Source organism: Lithobates pipiens, unplaced genomic scaffold (genome assembly GCF_037356315.1).
Source record: "Lithobates pipiens isolate NorthernLeopardFrog02 unplaced genomic scaffold, aLitPip1_a1.2 Scaffold_28, whole genome shotgun sequence".
NCBI lineage: Eukaryota > Metazoa > Chordata > Amphibia > Anura > Ranidae > Lithobates > Lithobates pipiens.
This window is the reverse complement of record NW_027507789.1, coordinates 157,864,196-157,877,304: the sequence shown is the minus strand read 5'-3', so window position 1 is coordinate 157,877,304 and position 13,109 is coordinate 157,864,196. Positions and strand designations below refer to the sequence as shown.

Here is a 13,109-nt window from a genome sequence, read left to right as displayed (position 1 = left end):
ATATGTGCAAGCAACTGTGCAGCAAATATAAACATGTACAGCAAATAATATATATTATGTGCAAAAATAGCAGTCGGTGTGCACTAGTGTGCAAAAATGCAAAAAATTCCAAAAAAGCTCTTATATAAAAAGCCCCTTTAAAAAATGTGTGCACAAAGGATGTGCAAAGAATGTTCAGAGAAAGTGCAGAAAAATACAGAAAAGGTGCAGAGAAAGTGCGGGGGTTATACTGATAATATATATATTTTTATTTATTTTCTGCTTCGTGCTTTCTGTTTTTGTTGTTGCTGTTTTTTAAACAAGTTCTTTTAATAAGCTTTCTTATTATTATTATATTTTGTTATATATTTTTGTCATATATATATATTTTTATTTTTTGATTTTTGTTGGCGTAATAAAAAAACTTTTGGATAAAAATATTTTTTTGAGCGGATTTTTTTGAGCATATTTTTAAAAATTTTTTTTGAAAGTCTGAAGATACTGCACTATGAGATCCCTTTCACTATTATTATCTTTCTGAAGATCCCCTGGCACAGTACTACCTGTTGAGCAAAAACTAGTCCACGCACCAAGGAAGGTGATACAGTTGGAGAGTGAAGGCCCGCTGGATGTGCCCCCTTCGGACGTGCCTACCCGTGGAATAATCAGATCCTGCACCGTGCAATACTGAAGGCTTGACCGCCCCGTGTGGGCACAGAGTTTTGGTGAGTGGGGACCTGAGGGGGCGAGCACGGAAGTCACCTGAATTTCTTCATGTTTGAGCACCAGTCACTTTTATCTGCACCCACTGGAAGATTTTGAAATTTTACTTGGACTGTATCTATTTTGGACTGTTTTGCTTTGTGCTCCTCTAAAGGACTGTTTTCTTTTCAAATAACAATTTATTAAGTTTTCGTGGTCGCATAACAAAAGTAGTAGTGCAGGCATACAGCAATAGTAACATGGCTTCCAAAACACAGGAGGCCCAACGTAAGTGGGCAGTGCAGAAAAGTACAGTACCGGGAAATACAGCGGGATCAGACCAACCGACCCAGGGTGCACAGCAGGACGGAAGACACCAAGAGTCAGTTATCCGTGCTGGAAACCGAGAGGCCACCCGGGGTCTGCTGCGTAGCTTACATTCCAAACTTAAAACAAAACAAGGACCATCAGTAGTATGAACGAGAAGAGTGGAGGAGAAAAGAGGAGAGAGAAGGGAAGAAAGAGGGAAAGACAGAGAAAAGGAAATAGAGTGCCAACGGTCCACTTCACCATGTCCACACCGGTTCACCATCAATCCTCCAGCAGCCGCCATCTCCCCCAGACCAAGTCATGCTCTTCAAGCCTGTCCCTCACCCTGGCAGTCATCTTCTCCATGAGCTCAACGTCCTTGATCCTGGAGTAAAGGGCCTCCCTAGACGGGGGTAATGGATTCTTCCAGTTAAGGGCTATCAGGCAGCGGGCCGCTGTCAGGATGTGCCTAAGGAGCTTCCGGCCCGGCCTAGTCAGAGCGGGTTGGGACAGGCCCATCAAGAAAAATTTGGGGGAGTGGGGTACGGGAACGTCGAATAGACGCTGGAGCAGCTCACGAGTCGTAAGCCAGTATGGGGCAATCAGGGGACAGGCCCAGTAGATATGGAACAGGGAGCCCCGCTCCCTCAGACATCGCCAGCAGCGATCCGAGGTAGAGGGGTATATCCTGTGGAGAATATCCGGGGTCTGGTACCAGAAGAAAATAATTTTGTAGAAATTCTCTTTGTACAATGTACACAGAGAGGATTTGGCTGCCTGGCGCCACACCCCCTGCCAGGTCTCAAGGGGGAGCTCCTCACCCAATTCCCCCTCCCAGCGTTTCTAAAGGACTGTTTTCATTGTCCGTGTAGGACGTTCTTAGTAATCTAATCATGTATTCAGTATAACCCCCGCACTTTCTCTGCACCTTTTCTGTATTTTTTCTGCACTTTCTCTGCACATCCTTTGCACATCCTTTGTGCACAAATTTTTTAAAGGGGCTTTTTATATAAGAGCTTTTTTGGAATTTTTTGCATTTTTGCACACTAGTGCACACCGACTGCTATTTTTGCACATAATATATATTATCTGCTGTACATGTTTATATTTGCTGCACAGTTGCTTGCACATATATAATCACTTTTATATATTTTTATATATATACATTGTATCTATGGTATATTGAGCACAGTCACATTCTGGTATTTATATACACTTATGATTTTATAGTGGCACATACACATGGTTTAGCCAGTACTGGAGAACTTTTACTTCTATTTTTGGAATTCTTATTAATATTTTTATTTTTCATTCACTGGCCACACGTTTATGTAGAATTTAGGCACAATTGTTTTCCTTCTCGTTAGAGTCACCTACCCCTAGTACCTCTGTGTAGCCCGCTTTGGATATAACTCTATAAGAAACATCTTCTACAAAATCTTTCACTGTGACCTCCTGTGTGTGGTGATAACTATTACTTACCTGGAATTTTTTCTACTCTGCTCACATATATAGGGTTTATACACATATTTTATTTAGCTATGATAGGTAGCGCCTAGGCCTCTCCCTTCCTTATTTAATTTTCTTCTTGCTATATCTCACACTCCTCTGGGTCTGTGAGACATAGGGGCGGCGACACCTTTTCCTGATAGCGTTTGTCTGGTGTACTTACATATACCATTTAGCGCGGCTGTGGCCTTTTGAGAGAGCTCTTATACAGTTTTCTGATCCCTTGTGTATGTTTAAAAAGATTTGTTCCCAATTCTCTTCCGAGATTGGGACAGAGAGATCCCTCTTCCATTTTTTGCAAGCTAGGCTGTCACCGGCTTTAACGTTGGCAAAAATAAGATTATGCGTTAGAGAGATTAGGTGGGACTGGGGTGTCTGTTGTATGCATAGTCTTTCAAAGGGCGTTAGCTGTCTTGAACACTGCGAGCCTTTATCTATAGATTTTAGTGTGCGAGGAGCAGGTATTTCCATGGGGGTATCAGTGGCCGTTCCATCTTAATCGATAGTTGGTGATAGAGTTGGTGTGTTCTGATATGTTCACCTGGCCAGTTCTCGGACAGGTAGCGGTCATGCATTCCCGGGGGGAAATCGGGGTTTAATTTTATTGGGGTCAATGGTCCTGGTGTGGAAGAGATTGAGGTTTGTCTGCATGTCTGGCATAAGTAATCTAGGATTGGTCCAATCAGGGGGTAAGGCGGATTTCTTGTGGAATAGAAGCTCATTGGTTTCTATGCAGACATGAGCCAGATTTTTCACTTTCCAGCTTTAGTAAATAAACCCCATTGTGTACTTAAAGATGGGGTATGCCTGTATAAAACAGATAATTAAAAAAAAAGTAAAGTGCCCCCGCCCCCTGTGCTTACGCGTAAACGAGAGTGCATACGCAAGTCCGGTACACATATATAAACACTGATTGCACCACACAAGTGAGGTACTATCTCTAGACCTTCTATGTAACTCTAAACTGGTAACATGTAAAGGCCTTTAAATCATTGCTAATAGAGATTTTTAGGTACTGTAGTTTGGCATTGTTCCACAGACTTAGGCAATTTTTAAAGAATGACATGTTAGAGATATATTTACTCGATGTAAGATCATCTTTTATATTTTAACAAAATGGGTATTATATAGTGTTTTTGTGTGCAAAAAAATAATTAAATTGTATTTTTTCCCAAAAAATTGTGTTTGAAAAATCGCTGCGCAAATACAGTGTAACATCCAAAATTGCAACAGCCATCATTTTATTCTCTAGGGCTACCTTTTTTAACCAGGGTGCCTTCGGGTGTGCCTTGACAAAATGCCTAAAAATTGCAGAAAAATTGTGTACAAGGCACTGGGTGGATCAAGCCTGTCTTTTGTTTATGCACGGATTTTCATTGTGCACCATTACAACCTTCCAGCTGCCAGCGCCTTAAGAACCAGTGATGTCATTGGTTGAAAAGGAGAGTATTGGGTGGCTGCACATCAGCACTGGGGACAGATTTGTTAAATGAGGGAGTACCATTGTGCAAAGGTGTATTTCCTCTGGAAGAATAAATCATATTGGCTGTCCGACATGTGTGGATCTTGGCGTGTTATGCTTAACTATTAGTTTAGTATTTTGCATTTTAGAATGGGGTGCCTCGAGATTGAGCATCATTTTAAAGGGTGTCTTAACTGATAAAAGGTTGAGAAACCCTGCTTTATGGTCTTTGCTAAAAAAAACATATATATCATTTTGGGGGTTCTAAGTATTTTTCTAGTAAACAAATACAGATTTTTACATGTAGGAGAGAAATGTCAGAATTAGCCTTGGTTGGAACTGGTTAAATGGGTTTTGTGTTCACATTGACATGTATAGGAATGCAAAACCCACTTGAAGAGAATAAAAACCTGTCAACACAAGACCTAGAACATACTTTGAATTAACAGCTACTATCCCAACAACATTTTAAAAGGGCACCTGGGACTCAAGTGGTCAACAGCTGTAGCTTCAAACAAGCTTTTAGAAAGCATTTTGCAAGATTTTATGGCTGTCAAAGCTTGCTAAAGCTTGTCTAACACTATAGATTGCCTTACCGTACTCAAGTTTGTACTTACTGCTCCCAGAAGACTTTTGAAGGGAGCCTACATGTCTTCAAGAAAACTGCTGGTCTTCTCTATCTAAATGCTTGCTAAGTCTGATGGGTTCATGTGCACAGACTTTTGTTATGGTCCAAGTTCTCTTCTTTCCCATACAAGTCAATGTGAATGCAAACTCACCTCAAAGCATATAAAAGCTATTCTTTGAACAACTCAAAAGCACAATAAAGCAACTCGGAAGAAACTGAATGCATACTGTATTCTGAAGCCCAAAGACTGATTATTTGTCGCGTGTATGACATGTATAACTCGTTTTAAAAGTTGAAAACAAACCACTGTTGCCACGATCACAATTTCATTTTCCTCATCATCCTCCCTAAACTGGAAAGGGATGCTGACTCCTCGAACATCTCCATTCTGGTCCACATAGCAGAACTGATAGTGTTCATCATCCTTGGGCAGATAATAGGCTGCAAGAGAGGTCCTCATGTTACTATCTGGGCTTTAACAGAGATTCTATTAAAGATGGTCAAGCTAAATTTACACAAAACTGGAATACAAGATATATAAAGCTACAGCATGCATCTGATGGCTTCTGTTGAAAAAGTTTCTTTTCACCACCTATAACTTTGAATATCTATGAAACAGTTTTCCTTGCTGTGAAAGAGTAACACCAAACACAAAGTAAAATCTGTTAGTGATGATCTGCTCATGCAGTCTTTCTCAACCAGGGTTCTGTGGAACCCTAGAGTTCCCCCACAGGTTGGTAGGGGTTCCTTGAGCAATGAGCAACTTCTGCTTCTCAGATGTTTTGGACCAGGGTGGTGCTGTGGACATAGCATACAGTATCTTGATTTCAGCAAGGTATTTGATACAGTTTCACATAATGATCTAATACAAAAGTTGTACAAGATAGGACTTAAGCCTTGGGTGGCTCAGTGGATATGCAGTTGGCTAAAGGATAGATACCAGAGTTTGGTTTTAAAGGGGGTTCATTCGGAGAGAGAACAGTCACTAGTACCACAAGGCTCCATACTGGGTCCTGTCTAGGTATGTCTTTTTGCTGAAGACACAAAGGCGTGTAATAGGGTTAATATCCCAGGAGGTTTCTGTAACATATGGAACATGATTTGGCATTGCTGAAAGACTGATCAAAGTAGTATAAAGTGCCCTTCAATGTTTCTAAACGTAAAATAATGCACCTAGGGAAAAAGAATCCCCTGAGAGAGTACAACATTGGGGGTACAGTTTTGGCCAGCACTACAGAGGAAAACTATGTGGGGGTAGTTATTTAAGATGATTGCAAAATGAGCAAATAGTGTGACCAGGCAGTGTGCTTAGTGAATAGAATTCTAGGATGCTTCACCAAAGGGATCACCAACGGGAAAGAGTAGACTCGAGGGACCAGTCTTTTTTCTGCCCTCACTTTTCTATGCTTCTATATTTCTATGTAGATGAGTAACCGCTGACAACAATTATTTTTTAGCTTTCTGTAAGGGTGAGATTATTCCCACTGGCCACGATTGTAAGAAGCATTCTTCCTACTGACCATCACAGGAATGTGGCATGAATTGAATAGTAATTATTAGCAGGGGTTGCCTGAGAACTGAAAGTTTTTTCTTTTTTTGTTTACAAACTTTTTTATTAGGTACAAAACTGAAAGTTTTTTCAAGGGTTCCTCCATGTTGAAAAGCAAAAATTTAAAGCCACATCCGTATGAACTTGGTTGGAAGAGAGAAAGGGTAAAGGGCCACAAGGCCCTAATTCGGACTTTACAGGCAAAATGGACAAATATATAGTACAACAATATATTTTATTAACAATAAGTCATATCAAACAGGTCAAGTAAAAAATAATTAAAAACATTCAATAGGCATATAATATTAATAAGTATCTAGTGTAAACAAGAGAGTTGACACCAAATAAACGACAGTGAGCCCCTGCTTTGACAGGACACACTTGGGGTAGTTGAAAAGAACAGGTCTCACTTGCCAACATAGAAACTGTTGACAAGTGAGACCTGATTTTTTCAACTACCCCCAAGTGTGTCCTGAAGAAGCAAAATGCGTTGACACACAGGGGCTCACTGTCATTTATTTGGTGTCAACTCTCTTGTTAACACTAGATACTCATTACTATCATATGCTTATTGTATGTTTTTAATTATTTTTTACTTGACCTGTTTGATATGACTTATTGTTAATAAAATATATTTTTATACTATAGCATTGTCCATTTTGCCTGTAAAGTACAAATTAGGGCCTTGTGGCCCTTTACCCTTTCTCTCTTCCATGTTGAAAAGGTTGAGAAAGGCTGTGCTAATGCTACATTTCAACTGCAGCCAGAACTAAGCTTACCTGAATAGAGTAGGAAAGGGTTAGAACCGAATCCCATATGATATATGACAATCAGATTCTGCAAACTCTCACATTTGTTATTAAATAGGCTTGTGGCCTTCTCTTCTATCATTCTGTACTGCTCAAAGTTTCTGTGCTGCAGAAAAAATGCCCTACATAATCCTAGGAACACATTTAACAAATATACTTCAAGGTTATTTGCAACAAGAAGATTTAACAAGCTCAAAAGGAGTGCATTTTTAAGAGCGTGAGAGAATTGTAGTGAGGTAGAACACCTGTCAGCTTTTATTTTTTTGCCATCTGTACACCTATTGAGATTTATTCAAATTTCCTGTCTTGAAAGGATATTGCTAGGGCAGGAAGTCAGGCAAAACATTCCCTTGCAGAAATAGCAATTTTTACCCTTTCACAATTCTACTAAAATGTGTTTTTAAACTGTGTAAAGTCTGGGGTGTGGTGGTAAAACGTGGACCGAAGGATCTCTACAGGGGTTCCTGGTAAAGCTCAGATTTTCAACCGAAAAAGAAAAGAGAGGGAGACAGGAGAGCTCTTATACTGTAGTAGAATAATTCAAAAACAAGAATGCAGTGCTTCCACCATAAAAAAAGGAAAAAAGGTTAAAAAGCACTTACAACTGTTGAGGCTGTGGTCACTCAGCTAAGGGGGAAAACGCGGCCTTCCTAGTGCACGGGTGGGGAAAACCTGTCTCTACGCAGGGTCAGTGTGCCTCGGTCATTCCCATCCTGGGTGCTCTTTGGGAGTTCTCAGGTGGGAGAACGAAGTGGTAGAAAAAAAATCAGAAAGGGCCCTTTGATTGGCAGAGGCGCCCAATGTGGTTGTTCAAAGGATAGGCACGACTTACCTGCCATTCGTTTATTTCACCAAATAATACCGTGAAGTAAAGTAATTGGAAGTTTTACTAAAACAGACGACTCGTGCCTATCCTTTGAACAAAAACAACGGATGCCTCTGCCAATCAAAGCACCTAAAGGCCCTTTTTGCATTGACTCTCTCTACCACTTTGAAACTGTGTGTTTCCCTGTATATCTAGGCCCCTTTCACACAGGCTGTCTGATCGGGTCCACCTGTCAGTTTTTCAGGTTGATCTGAATGGACCCTTCAGTCTCTTCTATGGAGCAGTGGATGTCAGCAGACATGTCTGCTGACACCAGCTGCCATCCCATCTGATCCTGTTCACCAAAAAAAAAAGAGGGATGGTGGTCCTATTCCCCATCCGTCCGGCGGTTTGGATCGGATGGTATCAGATGGAAACGGACAGGTGGTCACATCTGATTGCCCATAGAAGTGAGTGGAACTGTGTCCTTGTCCTCTCTGCATAAAGGGGACTGGTCATCTGCCAGCTCAGTGAGGATCAGCAGAGAGATCCCCTGCTGAGCAAGGGGATTCCTCTTAGCGTAGGTGCCATGTGAAAGGGACCTTACCCTTATGCCGCGTACATATGACCAGACTTTGACGGACTAGGTCCAACGGTCTTCCCGACGGACTTTCAGTGGAGTTCCGACAGACTTTCCAAATTAACAGACTTGGACACACACAAGCACACCAAAGTACGATGGATTCGAACATGATGATGTACGACCGGACTAGAATAAGGAAGTTCATAGCCAGTAGCCAATAGCTGGCCTAGAGTCTGTTTTTGTCCGTTGGACTAGCATACACACAAACAGATATCTCGATAGGAACTGGGTCCGGGCGAACAATTGAAACATGCTATTTCTAAAGTCCGTCAGAGTTTTGGACAGCAAAGGTCCGATGGAGCCTACACACGATCGAATTGTCCGACAGATTTGTTCCGTCTGACTTTTGCTGACGAAAAGTCTGGTTGTGTGTACGCAGCATCAGTTCTTATCTCAATGAGGAATGGGGGGGGGGGGGAGTAGAATCTCTCTGAAGGAACACAGCAATAAAAATAAGCCACACTAGCAATCTTTTATCAGAGGAAGCATGAGATCTGATTGCAGAGTATAAAGTGCACTACGTGGCTGTGAAATCATCCAGAAGTTTACATGGGGAGAAACTGTGTTTTAGCAAAGATTCCTAAGAAAAGATTCTGACCTTTGAATAGAACTTGGTTTTCCACACTTGTTGATAATGAAACCCACGTGTAATATTCTTTTGTGGTTTGCCATCCAACCTAAAGGAAAAAAAATCCATAAACAAATAACAATATTAGATCTATCCATAGCAGACGGCTGCATGATTAAACATGTAAATAGGAAAATCTACAAAATTGTTCATAAAGATCCAGGCAGACGTTAAAGCTCAAACCTGGGCAAACTTTCAAATTTAACACATGTATTGGCAAGAATATATGGTATTCCTCTTATGCCGCGTACACACGTTCGTAAGTTCGGCCAGCATAAGACCGATGAGAGCTTTTCATCGGAAAATATGACTGTGTGCAGGCTCCATCGTACTTTTGCTGGCAGAATTTCAGCCAGCAAAAGATTGAGAGCATGTTCTAATTTTTCAGACGGAAAAGGTTTCTATCGGAAATTCCAATCGCCTGTGGCAATTCCGACACACAAAATTCCGATGCATGGTCGGAAACAATTAGACGCATGCTCGGAAGCATTGAACTTCATTTTTGTGGCTCGTCGTAGTGTTGTACGTCAGCACGTTCTTGACAGTCGGAATTTGGTGTGACTGCGTGTAGGCAACACAAGCTTGAGCGGAATTCCGTCGGAAAAACCATCCAAGACTTTTCCGGCGAGAATTCCGATCGTGTGTACGCGGCATTAGCCTTCTTAAAAAATATACTTATTACCATAGTCATTGCTCTCATGCATGTTCCCCTGAGACTGGACAAGTTTGCCTGCTACTTATTTGCATGGTGTCCAGTCCCCTCACACCTTCTTGTAGGTGGGAATCCTGGAGATGGGCTTCAAAGGAAACATTTTCTGATAGAAGCATGAAACTGTAACTGATGTCTTCTCAGTCTGCAAATAATACTTGCCTGAGCGTCATCTGAGCGTATTGCTTCAATACTTTGAGTCACTAATCTGGAACATGTATGCAGATAAAGGAGTCCTGACTTCCTTGAACTGCACTCTTATTCTTAGTATAACAGCTAAGGAACTAGAATTTCACAAGGCAAAAATATATGTATAACTAAACATTTTCTTTTTAGTCCTGGATAGAGTAAATCGGTCTTGTTTTGCTTTTTTGTTTTTTTTTTGCTTTCTGTGTCACAATAGGGAAATTTATATATAGAGCATAACATAAATTTCAAATAGTATCAATGTAAATAGATCTTAAACAATTCATAAACTATCAAGTGCATAATAATAGTGTAGTCCATAACAAAATACATATGTGATGATAAAGTGTGTATGTCAGGTCACCTGAGACCAGGTGACAGATGCACTCCGTAGGAGTCGGAAGTGCACCGCTGGGTAGTGGACCTTAGGACTGACTGCTGCGGATTGTACCCAGGGAGATTCAGGACAAAGGTCTACTGGATCACTAACACAGATCCCAATAGGAGCTGGAGCATAGATTCCCCAGGACGCGGAGTCTAAGAGCCAGCAGGTGTTCGCCAGAGCCTCCAGTGGTGAGGATGGACTTCGCTGCAGTCTGGCTCCAGTTTGCGGCCTCTAGGGTCTCACAGATCACGCTCACAGTAGACTACAGGAGATGGAAGCAGCAGGCTGGAACAATAAGGATAGTAAGGGGATAAGGCAGAGGTCAGGGCAACTAGCAGACAGGAACAACAGAGTACACGCCAAAGGTTCAGGGTCACAGGCAGACAGGGATGGTCAGGGACATGCCAAAAGGTCAAGGTCACAAGCAGACAGGAATCGTTGAGAACATGCCAAGGTCTATAACAGAGACAAACATAGTGCACATGGCAAGTAGGAAACAGGAAGCCAAACACACAATGGATACACAATGGTTGATCAGCACCGCTGGCTTGCAGTGCACAGCCATGCTTAGAGGAGAGGTTATAAAAACCACCAGGTGGAAGTGGCTGGCCTCTTAGTCTGAACACATGAAGAGAGGTAAGCATCCAGAAGAAGATTACTGCATAACCATGACAGTAGTACCCCCCCCCCCCCCTCTTACGAGGCCTCCCCTTCCCCACCTGGGTCCAGGCTTAAAGGTAAACTCCAGATGGAACCTCCTCAACAGAGGAGGAGCAAAGCCCTCAAATGCAGTGATCCAAGACCTCTCCTCAGGGCCAAACCCTTTACAATGTACGAGGTACTGAAGAATGCCTTTACGGAGCCGGGAATCCAAAACTTGACTAACCTCATATTTTAGATTATCCTCAGAGACTGGAACCGAGGTAGGGAGAGGACGAGAGGACTTGAGGACTAAAGGCTTTTTAGGAATGGGTAAAGGCATGAGAAGACCATCAGGAGTCTGAGCAGGGTCCCCTAGACCCTTAAAGATGAGCTGGACATCCAGCACAGGACTACCAGACTGGGCAGAGGTTAGTGGTTCCCTGAGGTCAGGTTGGTTAGAAGGTGACATGTCACAAGAGTCAAGCTGGATAGCTGAAACACAAACAGAATGCAGAGAGCCCTGAGAAAAAGATTGAAAACCCCACCTGGCCGAATGAGGCAGTCTATCCAAAGGATGGATTGAGCCTCTTAAACGGGTTTGAACGGGCATAGTAGCAGTAGGGTGAGGCCAGGTTACAGAAGGTCCTGAACAAGAAGCAGGAAGCTCACTGGGCATGGGCTGGACGGACATAACTGGTGCAGAGGTCGACTGAATAGTATTGTCAGGTGTAGCGACCATCTCAATCGTATCACAGGGCATAGCGACTGTGGAACTTGCAGACAAGTTAGCCTGGCTGTGCGTCCAAGGGAGATTAGGGACAGGCAAATGTAAATGGTTATGCATACTGGAGTGAATGATCGACTCAGGTTCATAGGTGGGCCCCTCATCCAGAGTGCCACATGACCTAGAGAGTGCACCAGTCCGACTATTGCAGGACACATCCCAGAGATCGCTATATACAGCAGGAAGAGCCGAAGATACTGGGATGGTGGCAACAGGAAGTTTCTCTTTTGTGGTAACCTTGAGTAGGCAGGAAGAGGAACAGGAGGAACCCCAAGCCAGGATCTGTCCAGCAGTCCAGTCAACATGTGGAGAATGGAGCCGTAACCAAGGAAGACCTAATATGATAGGAGATGAAGCCTTAGGTAAGACAAGGAAGGATATCCACTCCTGGTGGAGTGTTCCTACTGACATCTTAACAGGAAGAGTCTGAAAGCGGATAGGGCCCCCTGGGAGAACAGTGCCATCAATCGCCAAGACCACCAATGGCGTTGTAAGGGGCAAAAGGGTAAGTCTCAGGGAGGATGCAGTTTCCCAATCCATGAAATTTGCGGCGGCTCCAGAATCCAGATGTGCTGAGACCGAACAAGAGGAAGCGCCGACTTGAAGCAACACAGAAAGGAGAAGACGAGAAGGTGATGGTGATATTTCAGGGTCTAATACTCCACCTTCCAGATGTATTAGCCCAGAGCGTTTTTCCGGACGAAGAGAACAAGTGTCACGGAAATGACCTTTGGCCCCACAATAGAGGCATAGGCCCAGAGTTGTGCGCCTAGCGCGTTCTTGGGGAGATAACTTGGTCCAGCCCAGCTGCATAGGTTCCCCAGCAGGCAGGGGGTGCTCCTCGGATCGAAGAGAAGGGACTGGGGGCTCAAACTGCCTAAAGAACAAGGAGTACTGGCGTCTTTTTTCCAGGGCCCTCTCCTGAAAGCGAATATCAATTTAGTTACACAAGGTGATACTGTCCAGATCAGCAGGAAGGGATCTTCCTGCTAATTCATCCTTCACTCTATCAGAGAGGCCATGTAAAAAGGTTGCAACTAGGGCCTCATTATTCCAGCTCAATTCAGCTGTGAGGATACGGAACTGAAGAGCATACTGTCCCACAGAAGCGGACTCTTGACAGAGATGTAAAAGAGCGCTAGCCGCTGAAGAGACACGACCCGGTTCCTTGAAGATATTCCGAAAAAGTTTCAAGAAATCAGACAGGTTAGAAACCACTGCATCATTCAGTTCCCACAGAGGGTTAGCCCAAGCTAGCGCCTCGCCGGACGGGAGGGATATAATATATGCTACTTTTGCCCGATTAGACAGGAAGTTTTGGGGCTGAAGTTCAAAATGAATTGTGCACTGGCTAAGGAACCCCCTGCAAGCCTTGGAGTC

At 43.0% G+C, this 13,109-nt stretch overlaps 1 protein-coding gene across 8 annotated transcripts in view; it reads right to left on the bottom strand.

Annotated features, from left to right (window-relative positions):
- CALCOCO2 (calcium binding and coiled-coil domain 2) overlaps positions 1-13,109 on the bottom strand; it is a 209,473-nt gene that overhangs the window by 136,469 nt on the left and 59,895 nt on the right. For all 8 annotated transcript variants that reach the window (XM_077459788.1, XM_077459784.1, XM_077459780.1 and 5 more), the window contains 2 exons: positions 8,994-9,072; positions 4,894-5,030 (listed from right to left, as the gene is read on the bottom strand). In XM_077459788.1, coding sequence (XP_077315914.1) covers positions 4,894-5,030; positions 8,994-9,072 — 216 coding nt within the window. The remainder of the gene's footprint in view (positions 1-4,893; positions 5,031-8,993; positions 9,073-13,109) is intronic.